The following is a 17,604-nucleotide window of genomic DNA, read 5'->3' on the forward strand; positions in this document are numbered from 1 at the left end:
TGTATGATCAACATTGTGAAAGCATTTTGAGCCTGTTTTTTCGTTACGACAAGTATACTAACCCTAGCCTAGGAGTGAATGCTTCTCAAAGGCAGGAGGCTCGTCTTACTTTAGGCAGTGCTGAGCCCCGGTGTGACCAGCCCGTAGAAGCCTGTGACAGTAGCGGCTCCTGCGAGGCCTCCAGGGGACGGCACAGGAGCTGGCAGCTGGCCCCCACTCCTACCTGGGAAGCTGTGCTCTGCAGCTTCATCAGGCCGTTCTCCAGCCTCTCGATTTTGGCAACAAGCTCCATTCTCTTCTTGGCCAGCAGGTTCTGGTAGAGTTTGATCTGCTCCAGAAAGGTTTTGGGTGTGGTGTAGTTGTAGCGCCTCTCAGTAGCCAGGTACACCCTGGACATCTCGTTGACTGTGGTGTGCACGTAGGACATGAAGAAGCTGATGGAGGCCTTGACTTCCCGCTACAAAGAGGAGACAGCCAGTCATCCCTGGGAACCCATCCTGCAAATCAGCAAAGTGGAGCTCCCCGGACTCACCAGGAGCCCTGGACAAGGTGCCCCGAGACCAACCTCAGTGTCTTCGACTGCCCAAAGGGGCTCCTGAAAGCAACAGATCCTGGGGCTCTTGTGGGCATTGCACCATGGAAAGGTTTAGCTCAGTGCCCAGGACACAGCAGAGCTTATTATCATTATCTCTGACACACACACGCATACAGGAGTTCGAGACCAACCTGGCCAACATGGTGAAACCCCATCTCTACCAAAAATATAAAAAATTAGCCAGGTATGGGGGCGCACAGGCACACACACGCATACACGCACACATGCACATATATATGTGCACACACATTCACACACCTGCATCTATACAAGTGCACACCATTCACACACCTGCATCTATACACGTGCACACGCATTCACACACCTGCATCTATACACATGCACACGCATTCACACACCTGCATCTATACAAGTGCACACGCATTCGCACACCTGCATCTATACAAGTGCACACCATTCACACACCTGCATCTATGCACGTGCACACGCATTCACACACCTGCATCTATACACGTGCACACGCATTCACACACCTGCATCTATACACGTGCACACGCATTCACACACCTGCATCTATACACGTGCGCATTCACACACCTGCATCTATACACGTGCACACGCATTCACACACCTGCATCTATACACGTGCACATGCATTCACACACCTATATATATAGGCGTGCACATTCACAAACCTGCCTACCTGAAAAAGTACAAGGCTGAGAATATGTTTTCATATCCCAGGTAATTCTGCAAATATTTATTGTTCATTACCAAGGCTGGGTCCTAGGATTTAGAACCTCTTTCCCCAGCCCTCTGGGCCTGCCCACCTACCTGAAGGCAGGCACTGGGAGCTTTGCCCCAGAAATTGTCTCAGCAATGTTAATTTTAATTCAGGCCATTTTAAGAAGTCATGAATTCATCCAACACACACATTTCAGGATGTACATATAGTGCTGGTGGTGGGGCCAATGCCTGTTTCTAGGAAGTCACTGCCTTGGGAACTAGAAACCCAGATCTATGCTCCAAGGGACACCTCTGAGCTGCAGAGTTACTGGGAGTGGCCAGTCTCATAAATGGAAGCTCTGCTGGCAAGCAGGCTCTTTCCCCATCTTTAAAAAACTAGGAAAGGCCGGGCGCGGTGGCTCAAGCCTGTAATCCTAGCACTTTGGGAGGCCGAGACGGGCGGATCACGAGGTCAGGAGATCGAGACCATCCTGGCTAACACGGTGAAACCCCGTCTCTACTAAAAAATACAAAAAACTAGCCGGGCAAGGTGGCGGGCGCCTGTAGTCCCAGCTACTCGGGAGGCTGAGGCAGGAGAATGGCGTAAACCCGGGAGGCGGAGCTTGCAGTGAGCTGAGATCGGGCCACTGCACTCCAGCCCGGGCGACAGAGCCAGACTCCGTCTCAAAAAAAAAAAAAACTAGGAAAAAGAGAAGCCAGTTTCAGGTTTATTCTAGCCTACTTAATAACTGCATATGTGTTCAAAAGAAGAGATGGTAATAAAGGGTGGTTTATTCCAAGGGCTGCTCATGCCCCCTACTGAGTTGGTCAAAAGACAGCCAGGGTTTACGGGTAATTTCCAGGCAAGCACTGAGCTCAAACAATGAACATGGGCACCATCTTTCATTGTTTTTTTGTGTTTTTTTTTGAGATGGAGTCTTGCTCTGTCGCCCAGGCTGGAGTGCAGTGGCACAATCTCGGCTCACTGAAACTTCCGCTTCCTGGGTTCAAGCGATTCTCCTGCCTTAGCCTCTGGAGTAGCTAGGATTACAAGCACGCACCACCACACCCGGCTAATTTTTTATATTTCTGGTAGAGATGGGGTTTCACCATGTTGGCCAGGTTGGTCTCGAACTCCTGACCTCAAGTGATCCGCCCGCCGTGGCCTCCCAAAGTGCTGGGATTACAGGTGTGAGCCACCACCCCCGGCCTTGGGCACCATCTTTCAATGAAAAGAGACTGCAATGTCGGACCTGTCATTTCCCCTGAGGTGCATAAGGCAATGGCGTGTGCCCTTGTATATACTTATCCCAGCAAATACAGGCTCTCCAGCCAGTGCTCGAGGCAAGGTAGAAAGCCTGAATGGCCCGATCTGTCCGCACGCTGCGTGTCCTCAGCCCTCCTGAACTGACCCTGGAGCCTTGGCCACACAGGAGCTGATGGGAAACCACCCCTCCCTGGCACAAGACTGCAGGACAATGAAACAAAAAAACCCAACAGCCCACCTTGGTTTACAATTCTGATGGTTTGTTCATCGTGAATTTTTTAGCGCAAATTTTGATTTTCAAAAATATTACATTAAAACCTCACTTATCTTGATGCCTGAGGTTTCTCGCAGCCTCTTAAACATGGAGCCCAAGGTGGACGCCTCACTTGGCTCACCCTAGTCCCAGCACCCTTCTCTCCCAGGGAGCCAGCCCTTGGACCTGTCCTTGTCCTCTGGGCTCTGCACTCTGGCAGAAGTGGCCTCAGTGACTCACCGGAATTCCCTCGGTCTCCTCCAGGAAGCGCGCACTGACGGACACCAGGGCATCTTCTGGCCACTCATGGAACCAGTCGATGGCCGTGCAGTTGACCACAGCTGGGAATTTTCTGGCTCGTACCCGCAGCACGGAGCCCACAGGGGAGAAACACAGGATCACCTGGGTGTGGGAGACAAAGATGCGCTGGCCACTGGGACTGCAGTGCTGGGGCCTAATCCATCACTCTGCAGAAAGCTCTTCCAGAAATCCACGCGCCCTGCCCGGCTCAGCCGCCCAGGGTCTGGGGAGCGCAATCCTAGTTCTGGGTTTGAAGGGCGGCCGCCGCATTGCAGTGGATAAATGCTCATCTGGCTTCGTGCCTCTGGCTAGCAGTCCCAATCCCTCCGAAAGGGGCCCTTGCCTCTCTAAAAAAAGGCCACGCAAAGGAAGGAATGGGGAGTGGGCACCCACATTGGGCAGATGAGGCCCCAGAACGGGCCAGACTCCAAGCCCTTCAGTTCAGCAGGAAGGGTCCCCGCTGGGCCCTGAGGGAGAGTGGCTAATTCCAAGAAAGGGCAGGGAGTCCCTGGGACCCCAGCTGGAGAAGGTGCTGTGGAGACGGGCCTGGGGGGCTCTCTGGCTAGATGAGGACCTCCCTTGTCATGGGTCTCAGCCTCCCAGCTGCCCTTGCTCTCTGGTCCCCTTTCGTGGCGTAGGTGTTGCATAGATGCTGCTACTCATGGCGGTGGCTCACTGCCTGGCTGACTTTGCACCTCTCATTGCCTGATGATGTGAGGGTGTGGGACAGACCTGGCACTGGCAGGGCACCAAAGAGGATCCAGGAGCAGGCAGTGCCCATCAGGGGACGCCTTTGGACAGCCCAGGAGAGCTACGGGGTTGGCACCCTGCAAAGGGCAGCACCACTGAACTCTGGAGAGGACGAGGCCAACAGATCCAAGGGGTTCTCTGTCCTACTAGGGGAGTTTAGCCTGCTTACCCTAGAGGCAATGTCGAAAGTCAAGGTGGGGTCAGGCAGCACTTTGGGAGGCTGAGGCAGGTGGATCACCTAAGGTCAGGAGTTCTAGACCAGCCTGGCCACCATGGTGAAACCTCATCTTTACTAAAAATACAAAATTTAGCTGGGCGTGGTGGCGGGCACCTATAATCCCAGCTATTTGGGAAGCTGAAGCTGGAGAATCATTCTAACCCAGGAGGCTGAGGTTGCAGTGAGCTAAGATTGCACCATTGCATTCTGGCCTGGGCAACAAGTGAAACTCCATCTCAAATTAAAAAAAAAAAAAAAAAAAAAAAAAAAAGAAAGTCAAGGTGCAAGGTGCATTTATCTACTTAAACTAGCTGTGTGTGGGGAGCAGTCCACACAGAGTCAGCTGTCTGTCCACATCTGTGGATTTAACCAACCATGGACTGAAAATTTCTTTTAAAAAAAATACAAATAAAAATATAACTATTCACATAGCATTTTACATTATATTAGGTATTATAAGTAATCTAGGGATGATTTAAGTAGGGGGGAGCGTGTTCAAAAATATGACACTGTTTTATATCGGGGCCTTGAGCATCCATTCCTCTGTGGATTCTGGTATCCATGGGGGTCCTGGAATCCAGCCTCCTCAGATACCAAAGGACGACTGTAAGACACTTCTTTTGGCCCCAAGATACCTCTACAGACCCACGTGAAAAAGTCTCCAGGCTCTGGTTCATCAGACAGCCCCACCCCTCACACTCTCCTAACAGGATTTCACATCCCGTGAAAGATCAGTCCCCCTGCTGTATGCAGAGCAAAAACCTAAACCCTGTAGGCCATGGGTGCCAAGCTGGGCTCCTGAGGCCCTGCCAAAGACGGGAGTCCCACCTTGAGCTGTCTGCGCACTTTTTCGATGAAGAATTTCCAACATGCTTCCCGAGTGTCGTTCATGCCAAGGGACTTGACTTGGGGTCGCATGGAGGAGACGATGTTCTCCACCTCATCTTCCGTAAACAGCCCAGGGATCTCTCCTGAGGCCAGCAGGTCATTGATCAGCACCAGAAACTGCTCCTCGGCCACCTGGGAGTCCGTCATCAGGAACACCGAGGGAATGTTCTTCACGGCAGCCTTTATGTACTGAGCAGCAAGGTCGACCTGGACGGAATGAGGACATGCTTAGGGGCCTTGGTAAGAAGATCCTCAATCAGAGACATCCTCCACAACCACCCAGAGCATGGGGCCACGGGGCCACCTTTTTTTTTTTTTGCTTTGAGACGGAGTCTTGCTCTGTCGCCCAGGCAGGAGAGCAACGGTGCAGTCGCGGCTCACTGCAACCTCCGCCTCCTGGGTTCAAGCAATTCTCTTCCCTCAGCCTCCCAAGTAACTGGGATTACCAACCCATGCCGCCACGGAGACAACTTTCTTTTTTCTTTTTTTTGAGACAGAGTCTCGCTCTGTCGTCCAGGCTGGAGTGCAGTGGCGTAATCTTAGCTCCTTGCAAGCTCCACCTCCCAGGTTCACACCATTCTCCTGCCTCAGCCTCCCAAGTAGCTGGGACTACAGGCACCCACCACCACATCTGGCTAATTTTTTGTATTTTTAGTAGAGACGGGGTTTCACTGTGTTAGCCAGGATGGTCTCGATCTCCTGACCTTGTGATCTGCCCGCCCTGGCCTCCCAAAGTGCTAGGATTACAGGTGTGAGCCACCGCCCCCAGTCCATGGGGCCAACTTTCTAAGAAACATAGGCCAGGTGCGGTGGCTCATGCTTGTAATCCTAAGGCTTGGGGAGGCCGAGGTGGGAGGATCGACTGAGGCCAGGAGCTCAAGACCAGCCTGAGCAACACAGCAAGAGCTTGTCTCCAAGGAAAAGAAAACAAGAAGGGTGCAGGAGACCCAAAACCTTGAACGGAGCACAGCCAGGTTCACAGCAGCCATCAGGACAACCCAAGTGTCCAACCATGCGTGAACAGGTACCTAAAACGTTGGTCCATCTGTGCAATGGAGTATGATGCAGTCTTAAAAAGGGAGGAAATTCTGACATGTGCTATAGCATGGACAGACCTTCAGGACATGACACTGAGTAAAATAAGCCAGACATGAAAGGACAAATACTGTGCGATTCCACTTACATGAGGTCCCTAGAGTAGTCAAAGTCAGGGGCAGAAAGAAGAATGGAGATTGCCAGGGGCGGGGCTGGGGGAATGGGGACTTGTTGTTTAAAGGAGACAGAGCTTCTGTTTGGGAAGATGAAAGGGTCCTGGAGAGGGATAGTGGTGACGGTCACATAACAGCGTGAATGTGCTTCATGCCACCAAACTAGATGTTCAAGGTGATGAAAATGTCTTACTCTTTAATTTTTTACTCTTTTTCTTTTTTTTGAGACAGAGTCTCGCTCTGTTGCCCAGGCTAGAGTGCAGTGTTGCGATCTCGGCTCACTGCAACCTCTGCCTCCCAGGTTCAAGGAGTTCTCCTGCCTCAGCCTCCCAAGGGATTACAGGCGTGTGCCACCATGCCCGGCTAATTTTTGTATTTTTGGTAGAGACAGAGTTTCACCATGTTGGCCAGGCTGGTCTTGAACTCCTGACCTCAAGTGATCTGCCCACCTCAGCCTCCCAAAGTGCTAGGATTACAGGTGTGAGCCACCGCATCCAGCCAAAAATGTCTTACTCTATTTGTCTTGGAAAAAAAATAAAAATAAAAAAAATTAAAAAACAGGCCGGACACAGTGGCTCACACCTGTAATCTCAGCATTTTGGGAGGTCAAGGCAGGTGGATCACATGAGGTCAGGAGTTCAAGATCACCTGGCCAACATGGTGAAACCTCGTCTCTACAAAAAATACAACAATTAGCCACGCGTCATGGCGCACACCTGTAATCCCAGGTACTTGGGAGGCTGAGGTATGAGACTCACTTGAACCCAGGAGATGGAGGTTGCAGTGAGCTGAGATTGTGCCATTGCACTCCAGCCTGGGCAACAGAGTGAGACTCCATCTCAAAAAAAAGAAACAAATAACAGTGAAAATGGTCAATTTTTTTTTTTTTTTTTTTTTTTTTTTTTGAGACGGAGTCTTGCTCTGTCACCCAGGCTGGAGTGCTGTGGCCGGGTCTCAGCTCACTGCAAGCTCCGCCTCCCGGGTTCCCGCCATTCTCCTGCCTCAGCCTCCCGAGTAGCTGGGACTACAGGCGCCCGCCACCTCGCCCGGCTAGTTTTTTGTATGTGTTTAGTAGAGACAGGGTTTCACCGTGTTAGCCAGGATGGTCTCGATCTCCTGACCTCGTGATCCGCCCGTCTCGGCCTCCCAAAGTGCTGGGATTACAGGCTTAGAGCCACCGCGCCCGGCCTCAATTTTTATACTATGTATATTTTACCACACATGCAAAAGGAAAGAAAAAAATCTTAAATGGAGACCTTAAGAGGCCCTGAATAAATATACTGCAGGCTTGGACTGGGAGCCTTAACAGTCAACCCCCTTTCAGAGTCATCCAGAGCAGGATTTAAGGACAGGGCGACAAGATGATTTCACAGGAATTTTGCAAGAATAAATGAAAAGTTTTTTTTTTTTTTTTTTTAAGCATGTTACAGAGCAGTAGGAATAGCTTGTTATTTTTGAATATGCCATTTCCATGTATATATATGTTCAGAAACACCTGCCAGGTTTATCCAAGTAGTGATGTATATTTCCAGCATTTTGGTGATTTGCTTATCTATAATATTTAATTTAAAAAACAAGACCTATAGGCTTCTGTACTTACTGAAGAGGCTTTAAAAGTGTCCATATAGGCACCCCAATGGCTGCTCCCTTCTTCGGAAGAAAGTCTGACTCCCTGAAGTCTCTCTGTTTAGAGAGAAACCTCACCAGGCCTCCTCTTTGGGAGTTGACCAGAGTCAGAAGCCAGCCTCAAATCTCCTATGTTTTGACAAGCTAAGAAAAAGCAAGGGGAAGCTCTGAGCCTGGAAAAGCGGGTGGGCCGCAGGTGGGACTTGAGCCATGGCTACGTCCTTGGACCCTGCCTTGAGGCAAGGGGCGTAGTGTGAGAGCCAGCGATGTGAGAGCCAGCGATGACCGTGAGTCAAAAACTCTTCTCACTTCACAGTGTAGCAAGGACACTGGGTGGAGACTGACCATACCAGAAATCTTTTCCTTTTTTCTGATTTTACTTTTTTAGAGATAGGGCCTCACTCAGTCGCCCAGGCTGGAGACCAGTGGCATGATCACAGCTTATTGCAGCCTCGACCTCCTGGACTCAAGTGATCCTCCTGCCTTAGGATTACAGGCTTGAGCCACCACACCTGGCCCATCTGGCTTTCACAACCACGCTGTCCCACATGGAGTGGCCCTCACCCTGCCCACTGTGACCGTTGGTTTGCCCCTGGATTCCGGCCTGCTTCCACCTCACCCGCTCACTCTCTGGCACAGTCCCCTCCACTCACGCCTTCTTATGCTGCTGAGGCTGGTCCCCACATCTCTACCCGCATCCTGTCCCTGCACTTCCCAGCCCCACGTGTCCGCTGTGCACTGACCGCCTCATCCCCAGGTATCTCGTCTCCTCCGGGCCTGGCCCGAGGGTGGTTCTCCCCGACCCTCCCTCCTGTCGTGGTTGAGAGCCCCATGGTGCTACTGAAGCTGGAACTGCCTGCGTCCCTGTCATCACTGTCAGCCGAGGGTGGCAATCGTCACCTGCATCTAGGCCCATCTAGGGACAAGCCATTAATAAGAGGCACAGGTTTCCCTTTCTCTGGCCAAAACATCAGCGGCACCTTTCCTTGCCATAGCCAATGCCACTGGCAGTGGACAGGCAGGACACGGAGCCGAGATTTGGGAGTGGGGATGTGTGAGACGTCAGGGTTAGGGAGTGGGGCTGCGAGGGTTAGGGTTAGGATTTGGGAGTGCGGGGTGTGAGATGCGCAGTAAGACCTCCTCCCTGAGAATAACACGAGACCAAGCCCCCACCCCACCGATGGCTGCTTCTCACCCCTCCCCTTTCATTTGTAGGAAGCCGGGGGTGGGAGGTACCTGAGCTGCTGAGACCACGGCCCCTCATTCTGCTGAAAGGCTTTCTTCATGGGGCAGCCCAGCTCTGGCTGCTGACTCAGGCTGCGGGGAAGGTTTCCCAGAAATAAAAACTGCCCACTGCCTGGCCCCCGGGGGCTGTGTGTGGGGTGTGGGGAGGGTAGCTGCGGTAGCATCTGAAGGTTTCAGATCCTGGACCCCAGCCAAGCCCCCAAGGTCACGCACGCCCTCTCGGCAGGCACAGCCCTCACTGGCCCTGGTTTCCCCTCCTCTGTTCTCCCTTCTCGTCGCACCTGCCCGCTTTCAGCCTTTGTGGGGTCACAGGGCTTGTGCCCCATCTCCACCCGGGTCACGCTACAGCAGTTTCTGTGCTTTCAAACTATCCTTCACGTGTCCTAGAACACTACCACATTCTGCCTGCTCTATCCCCTGCTCAGACATCTTGATGGCATCTCGTTTTCTTGGGACCAAGCCCAGGGCTTTTCACACAGCACACTGTCCTCCAGGGTCCATTCTCCACCCCTTTCCTGTGCACCTGTAGCCTCCAGCAGGTGCCACAGCTTCTAGGACCTACTTTATATTACATAATCACAAACATGTATGTTACCCTCATAGGGGTGAGCCTGTTACTATGACAGCACTATTAGAACAAGAATCATGTGGAAATGGCTCAGGAGTCTGGCTCCCCCAATACGATACAGAAACTTTTAGCACTGTATACCTCTGCCCTTCGTTCTGAATCCACAGAAGCGGTTTAAGAAATGACAGTGATAGCAAAGCTGATTTGTGATGCGTGTAGGGGCAGTGAAATTCCACAGCCCAGATCATAGGGCTGCAGCGGCTGATGCTGATGAATAAAATAGCACCACTGAGGCTGAGGCTGAGGCTGAGCACCCATGATCAGCCCCGACATGAAGGATCAGGAAGAAAATCCCTGCAGGGAGGCAGAGCAAGGAAACGATGCTGTCGTGAACGTAACCCAACATGATTTAGTTAATAGACTAGAGACTTCAATGGAGAAAGCTCAGTAAAACTATATGGCTCCAGGTTCAAACGACACTTGAGTGGCCACAGATACCACCAATGTGAACTAACTCCATCAGATATGCTGAGAACCCATGACATGATATACCACTGATGGGTCCAGAGGGCAGGGCTGTGTTCGGGAGTGCCCATCTGAGGAGTTCAAAAAAGAGCAGGCCGGTCCCTTTCTATATGGAGTAGAATCCACTGGGAAGGCAGAAAACAGCCGGCCAGAAACTGGAGGCTCTCCCAGAGGTTGGCTGTCCCTGGCACAGCCTGCACTGCCCCTCCAGGGTCTCTGCCTGCAGATGCCTCCCACCACTCCCAGCATCAGTGGCTCCAGGTCCGCCTGCTAAAGCCACAAGCCCAGCGACTGCCTCAGGGCCATGTGCTGCGGGAGGGTCCCCTTAGGGCTCCCCCTTGGGTCTGGCATCGTCCTGGCCCCACAACAGCGGCCCCAGCACACACACAGAGAAGGCATGACCGTGTAGCACGGTGCAATCAATTTCAGGTCTAATCTCAGGCACGATGATTCCTTCTGAACTAATGGCACGCAGTTGCTTGGGAAAGCAGATGTTCAGGAGTAAGAAATCAATAAAAACCCTCAGCAGTGTGTCTTGGGCATGGGAAATCTTATGTTTACTCTAATGTTTATTTCATTCATTCCAAAAGCAGCCATTCAGCCTCTCAGGCATGCAGTTAGAAACCCAGTCATGGCTCTGAATTCTGTAATCTGGACAGACAATAGGGAACAATTTGGGACACTTAGTGACCAAGGGCAGGAATTCAATCTCTCTGCCTCTGTGATCTGGGTTGACTTTCTGGACTTGTGTCCATCGAGTAGTCAATAGACACACTCTTCACCTCAGTCCCCCGGGCCGGAAGGTTTCACACTCTTCACCTCAGTCACACAGGCTGGAAGGTTTCACACTCTTCACCTCAGTCCCCCGGGCCGGAAGGTTTCACACTCTTCACCTCAGTCACCCGGGCCGGAAGGTTTCACACTCTTCACCTCAGTCACATGATCCGGAAGGTTTCACACTCTTCACCTCAGTCACACGGGTCGGAGGGTTTCACACTCTTCACCTCAGTCACACGGGCCAGAAGGTTTCACACTCTTCACCTCAGTCACATGGGCCAGAAGGTTTCACACTCTTCACCTCAGTCCCTCGGGCAGGAAGGTTTCACACTCCTCACCTCAGTCCCCCAGGCCAGAGGGTTTCACACTCTTCACCTCAGTCCCCCGGGCCGGAAGGTTTCACACTCTTCACCTCAGTCACATGGGCTGGAAGGTTTCACACTCTTCACCTCAGTCACATGGGCCGGAACGTTTCACACCCTTCACCTCAGTCCCCCGGGCCGGAAGGTTTCACATTCTTCACCTCAGTCCCCTGGGCCAGAAGGTTTCACACTCTTCACCTCAGTCCCCCGGGCCGGAAGGTTTCACACTCTTCACCTCAGTCACACGGGCCGGAAGGTTTCACACTCTTCACCTCAGTCACATGGGCCGGAAGGTTTCACACTCTTCACCTCAGTCACATGGGCCGGAAGGTTTCACACTCTTCACCTCAGTCACATGGGCCGGAACGTTTCACACCCTTCACCTCAGTCCCCCGGGCCGGAAGGTTTCACACCCTTCACCTCAGTCCCCCGGGCCGGAAGGTTTCACACTCTTCACCTCAGTCACATGGGCTGGAAGGTTTCACACTCTTCACCTCAGTCCCCTGGGCCGGAAGGTTTCACACTCTTCACCTCAGTCACACGGGCTGGAAGGTTTCACACTCTTCACCTCAGTCACAGGGGCCGGAAGGTTTCACACTCTTCACCTCAGTCACATGGGCTGGAAGGTTTCACACTCTTCACCTCAGTCACATGGGCTGGAAGGTTTCACACTCTTCACCTCAGTCACATGGGCTGGAAGGTTTCACACTCTTCACCTCAGTACCCCGGGCCAGAAGGTTTCACACTCTTCACCTCAGTCCCCCAGGCCAGAGGGTTTCACATTCTTCACCTCAGTCACACAGGCTGGAAGGTTTCACACTCTTCACCTCAGTCACACTGGCCAGAAAGTTTCACACTCTTCACCTCAGTCCCTTGGGCAGGAAGGTTTCACATTCTTCACCTCAGTCCCCCGGGCCGGAAGGTTTCACACCCTTCACCTCAGTCCCCCGGGCCGGAAGGTTTCACACTCTTCACCTCAGTCACACGGGCCGGAAGGTTTCACACTCTTCACCTCAGTCACACGGGCCGGAAGGTTTCACACTCTTCACCTCAGTCACATGGGCTGGAAGGTTTCACATTCTTCACCTCAGTCCCCTGGGCCGGAAGGTTTCACACTCTTCACCTCAGTCACATGGGCACGCACACTGGCACGCACAGAGGTTTTCTGGCCTCTGTTTCTAAGATAAAGATCCTTTAGATAAGGGCTATTGGTGACGCTCGGACTCCCTGTGCTGGCTGGCTTCATTTTGGAAAAGGGAGTGAAGTTTTTCTTTACTCCCCGACTCTACCCCAAAAGGCAGCTTATTGCACTGTAAGCTCTCACCTTGAGGTCGGGGATCCCGTAGCCCTTCTTGAGGGTGATTTGAAACACGTCAAGGCCGCTGATGTATGCTGCCAGGCGGGAGAGGCTCTGTTTGCCACTGCCACCCACCCCCACCAGCAGGGCATTCCCCCGGGGAGACTCCAAGATGCGATTAATCCTGCAGATATGAGCCACGGCATCCTCAAACAGCACCTACAGAAACCGGAGAGATCCTGCAACATCCTGCAGCACCTGGAATCACCTCTGTTCACCAGCACAGACTGCACACGCTGAGGTGTGCACCGCGCGCCACACAGCCCCACAGAATGCCACTCGGATGTTGACAATGCAACCGGAGAGGGTGACCCTGTCCAGGTCCTGTGCCCTTGCTATCAGCTCCAGCCTGCTCACCAAATTCATGACTGCATTAATTTCATTGTAGCTGTCCAGGACGTCCACGAGGAGCTTGTTCAGAGGAGCCACGTCGGTTACAGGAACGTATTTAGGATCGCCAATCCCTTGAGCAAAGTGGCAGAAGATATTTGGCTTGGCAAATAAGAGTTCATCACCAAGATCCTAGAGAAAAAAAAGACGATACTTCTGGTTTTTGCCACCACGACCGCACAGATAGTTATCAGCAGCTCAGTACTTTGCCAAAGTGACCTAGGAGGTCACGCCGGGGTACCAGGCCAAGTCTCCAGGGGCCCAAATCTGCTGCTGTGGGCCCAGCAAACCACTGGGGCAAAATTTCCTAGGGTGGGAGGGTCCCATCCCCACCATATTAGGAATGAATTCATAGTCCAAAGAAATGATTCTGCCAAGAATACATGGGACACATCAGCGAGGCACACTGAGCCAAGCAGGGCCTTTCTCCATCCCAAGTGGACAGAGGGAGGTGATCACACCCTGATCTACTGAGTGGTCAATTCTTCCTCACTTGGATCCACAGTCACATGCTGGAATTATTGCGTGGAACCCTCGGATCCATGGCCACGTGCTGGAATTATTGCGTGGAACCCTCGGATCCACAGCCACGTGCTGGAATTATCACGTGGAACCCTCGGATCCACAGCCACGTGCTGGAATTATCGCGTGGAACCCTTGAATCCACAGCCACGTGCTGGAATTATCGCGTGAACCCTTGGATCCACAGCCACATGCTGGAATTATCGCGTGGAACCCTCAGATCCATGGCCACGTGCTGAAATTATCGCGTGGAACCCTCGGATCCATGGCCACGTGCTGAAATTATCACGTGGAACCCTCTGATCCATGGCCACGTGCTGGAATTATCATGTGAACCCTCGGATCCATGGCCACGTGCAGGAATTATCACGGAGAACCCTCAGATCCATGGCCATGTGCTGAATTATCGCGTGGAACCTAACATGGATCTTCCCACCCCCAACAAAGGGCCCTTCCGAGAGGGCTGCAGTTCTCATTGGCTGCCAATGCTCCACCCTCTTGGAGCCGTTCTGGGCTCAGCAGAGGGACCGAGCAGCTTGACTTACATCAAAGAACTTCTTGGTGGAGGCCATGGTGACTCTATGCAATGTTTCCTGATCTTTTTCGTCAACCATTTTGTCACCATACACTCGTTCAGCCTCATGTAGCCAAAGGCGGACAAGGTCCAGTGGGGTTTTCAGAACTTCTGCTGTGGAAAATAAGAGTCCCTGCCCCAAATACGGGATGGTCAGCACCATCAGCTGTTATGAAGGCGAGCCCAGTGCTAGACACAGATGACCTGAGCAGCAGCCCCTCCCCTGGGATGAGGGGACCTGTTCAGCTGTTGACACAGCATTCACTTGGGGCCAGGGAAGCCACTCATCACGGAAGTCCCACAAATCCCGGATGCCAGAGTGTGTGTCTGTGTCCTGAGAGATGTGGAGTTTTCCTCACAGGACAGGGTTGGGGCCTCATCCTCTAGTAAAGTGAATGGTGGAGGAGGGACAAAAGAGGCTAATTGCAAGGGGAACCAGGTGACTGATGCCACAGGGCAGGTCACAGGCTTGGGTACCGCAGCAAGCCTATCTGGTCCAGTCCTGGCTTGGCCATTTACTAAGCAAGCAACCCTGGGCAAGTTTGACAAGAGCTTATTGAGGGCCTTGAATTTCCCAGGCACAGCGATGATGCAACAGACCCTGACGCTGTGGAGTTGAAATGCCAGTGGGGGAGGTGGCCAGGTACACAAAGAAACAAGGTAACTGCACACTATGATGTGTGCTCTGAATAACACACCCAGGGCAGTGAGACAGAGTGTGAGGGATGAGGAGCGGCCTCTGTGAGGGCGTGGCATTTGGGCTGATACTTTATTTTATTTTAATTTTTACTTTTTGATATGTAGTCTCACTCTGTTGCCCAGGCTGGAGTGCAGTGGCACGATCTTGGCTCACTGCAACCTCTGCCTCCTGGGTTCAAGTAATTCTCCTGCCTCAGCCTCCTGAGTAGCTGGGACTACAGAGACACGCACCACCATGCCTGGCTAATTTTTGTATTTTTAGTAGAGATGGGGTTTCACCATGTTGGCCAGGCTGGTCTCGAACTCCTGACCTCGTGATCTGCCTGCCTCAGCCTCCCAAAGTGCTGGGATTACAGGCATGAGCCACTGCACCCGCCTGGGCTGATACTTTAAATGGGAGGAGGTGGGCGTAACTTAGCCTCCCTCAGCCACAAACTCAGCCACAAAATGGGGATATAAGCACCAAACTTATGTGTTGTTGGAGGAGAAAATAGGAATGTAAGGTGCCAAACCCAATCCCTGACTCAGAGTAAGCAGTCAGTAAATGAAATATTACCATCACCACCAACATAACCATCACCACCACCACCATCATCATCATTACATCACCATCATCACCACCATCACCATTACCACCGTAACACCACCATCATCACCATTACACCATCATATCACCACCACCATCACTATCATAACCATCACATCACCACAATCATCACCACCATCACCATCATCACCACCATCACCACCATCATCACCATCACCACCACCATCATCACCATCACCACCATCACCACCATCATCACCATCACCACCATCATCACCATCATCACCATCACCACCACCATCATTACCATCACCACCATCACCATCATCACCATTGTCACCATCACCACCATCTTCACCATCACCATCACTATCATAACCATCACATTGCCACCATCACCACCACCATCATCACCATCACTATCATCGTAACTATGACCACATCATCACCATCATCATCACCATCACCATTATCATCTCCACTACCACCACCACCATCACATCACCACCACATTACCATCACCACGATCATATCACCATCACCATTATCACCATCACCACCACCACCACTATTATCACCACCATCACTACCTCTATCACCATCATCACCACCATCATTATCACCATTCTTACCATCACCACCACCATCACCATCACCACCATCACTGCCACTGTCACCACCACCGTTATCACCACCATCACTACCACTATCACCATCATCATCACTACTACTATTGTCATCACCACCATCATTATCACCACCACCATCACCACTACCATCACCATTACCACCGTCACTACCATTGTCACCACCACCGTCATCACCATCACCACCACCATTATCATCATCATCACCATTACCACCATCACCACCATTATCATTACCATCACTATCACCACCATCGTCAGTCCACACCTCCCTGAGAGCTGTGGTGAGGAAAGCAACTGTGGATTGGGCACTGGGCCGTAAGGCAGGCATGACACAAAGCTACAAGAGCAGTACCTGGAAAATATTGGAGAGGTCCCTGAGGTTGAAGACATAATGAAACTTAATGGCCGTGGGAAGAAATGTTGCTGCAACTTTCTGATGCAAAGCTGTTAGAAGAAAAAGACACGTGGATTCTTATGTACTCTTAACGGCCCCAGGAAGTGCAAGCTTCAAGTTTCTAAAGCCAATGGACTACAAAATGGTGACAACTGGAGTAAGAAATCTGCACAGCTCTTCAAAGAGGAAGTTTGCTGTTCTCCTTAAATCATTTGTGTATCGAATTTCCTAGCCTCTACCTCCCCATGAAGCAATTGTATTTCACAATTTCTCCTGTTGAAACATAGCATCGTTTTAAAAATATTGATTCAGAAGTACAAATTAAATATTTATCAAGGGAAAATGTGAAGAACTATCAGCCCACAGAGCCGTAGGTTTTACCGACGGGAGAGGGGATGAGGCCAGCCAGCTTACCCAGGGCCGCGGCCACCAGCTGGTTGCTTATCCTCTGGGTAGCCATGGAGACTGAGCGGAAGGCCAGGTGCTGTGTCAGGATGGTGTTGTAGATGGTGGTGAGGGCCTCCTGGCCAGGGAAGCTCACAGCAAACACGCAGAAATGGCGCTGCCCGGGAACAACCACAAACTCCCGTCAGCCAGCTCTTGGGGTCCTGCCTGGGGCCAGGGCCACCTTCGCGGGAGAGTGGCCCCTGTCCTCATGGTCGAAGGTCTTTTAGGCACTGTCAGAATGGGCAGTTACCCTCCTTGTGCCTTGCACGTGGTAAAACCGCATTAAGTATCACTACACGTGAAACAGTCACACTTACTTCATGCTCTCAAGAAGAATTTTGGCATAGGCAAGAGAGGGGCTCAGAGCACAGGCCTGGGTTTAAATCCAGGTCTCTGTGTGTTCAGATAACTTAGAGGCAAAGTCTGTCCGGGTAAGGGCTACAGATAAAATACAGGATGCCCTGCTAAATCTAAATTTCAGATAAACAACAAATATATATATATATGTGTGTGTGTGTGTGTGTGTATATATATATTTAAGAATAGTATGTCCCAGGCCAGGCACAGTGACTCACGTCTGTAATCCCAGCACTTTGGGAGGTCGAGGCGGGTGGATCACTTGAGGTCTGAAGTTCGAGATCAGCCTGGCCAATATGGTGAAACCTCCTCTCTACTAAAAATACAGAAATTAGCCAGGTGTGGTGGCGCACACCTGTAGTCTCAGCTACTCGGCAGGCTGAGGCAGGAGAATTGCTT

The 17,604-nt window shown here is 51.7% G+C and overlaps 1 protein-coding gene across 1 annotated transcript in view; it reads right to left on the bottom strand.

The window, feature by feature from the left end:
- Positions 1 to 17,604, bottom strand: part of DNAH17 (dynein axonemal heavy chain 17) — a 154,097-nt gene that overhangs the window by 42,676 nt on the left and 93,817 nt on the right. The window contains exons 50-57 of the mRNA XM_025361810.1: positions 16,816 to 16,963; positions 16,360 to 16,451; positions 14,083 to 14,244; positions 12,983 to 13,147; positions 12,593 to 12,784; positions 4,898 to 5,164; positions 3,043 to 3,204; positions 224 to 457 (exon numbers count right to left, since the gene is read on the bottom strand). Of these exons, the coding sequence (XP_025217595.1) occupies positions 224 to 457; positions 3,043 to 3,204; positions 4,898 to 5,164; positions 12,593 to 12,784; positions 12,983 to 13,147; positions 14,083 to 14,244; positions 16,360 to 16,451; positions 16,816 to 16,963 (1,422 nt within the window). The remainder of the gene's footprint in view (positions 1 to 223; positions 458 to 3,042; positions 3,205 to 4,897; positions 5,165 to 12,592; positions 12,785 to 12,982; positions 13,148 to 14,082; positions 14,245 to 16,359; positions 16,452 to 16,815; positions 16,964 to 17,604) is intronic.

This window comes from Theropithecus gelada, chromosome 16 (genome assembly GCF_003255815.1).
Source record: "Theropithecus gelada isolate Dixy chromosome 16, Tgel_1.0, whole genome shotgun sequence".
Classification (NCBI taxonomy): domain Eukaryota; kingdom Metazoa; phylum Chordata; class Mammalia; order Primates; family Cercopithecidae; genus Theropithecus; species Theropithecus gelada.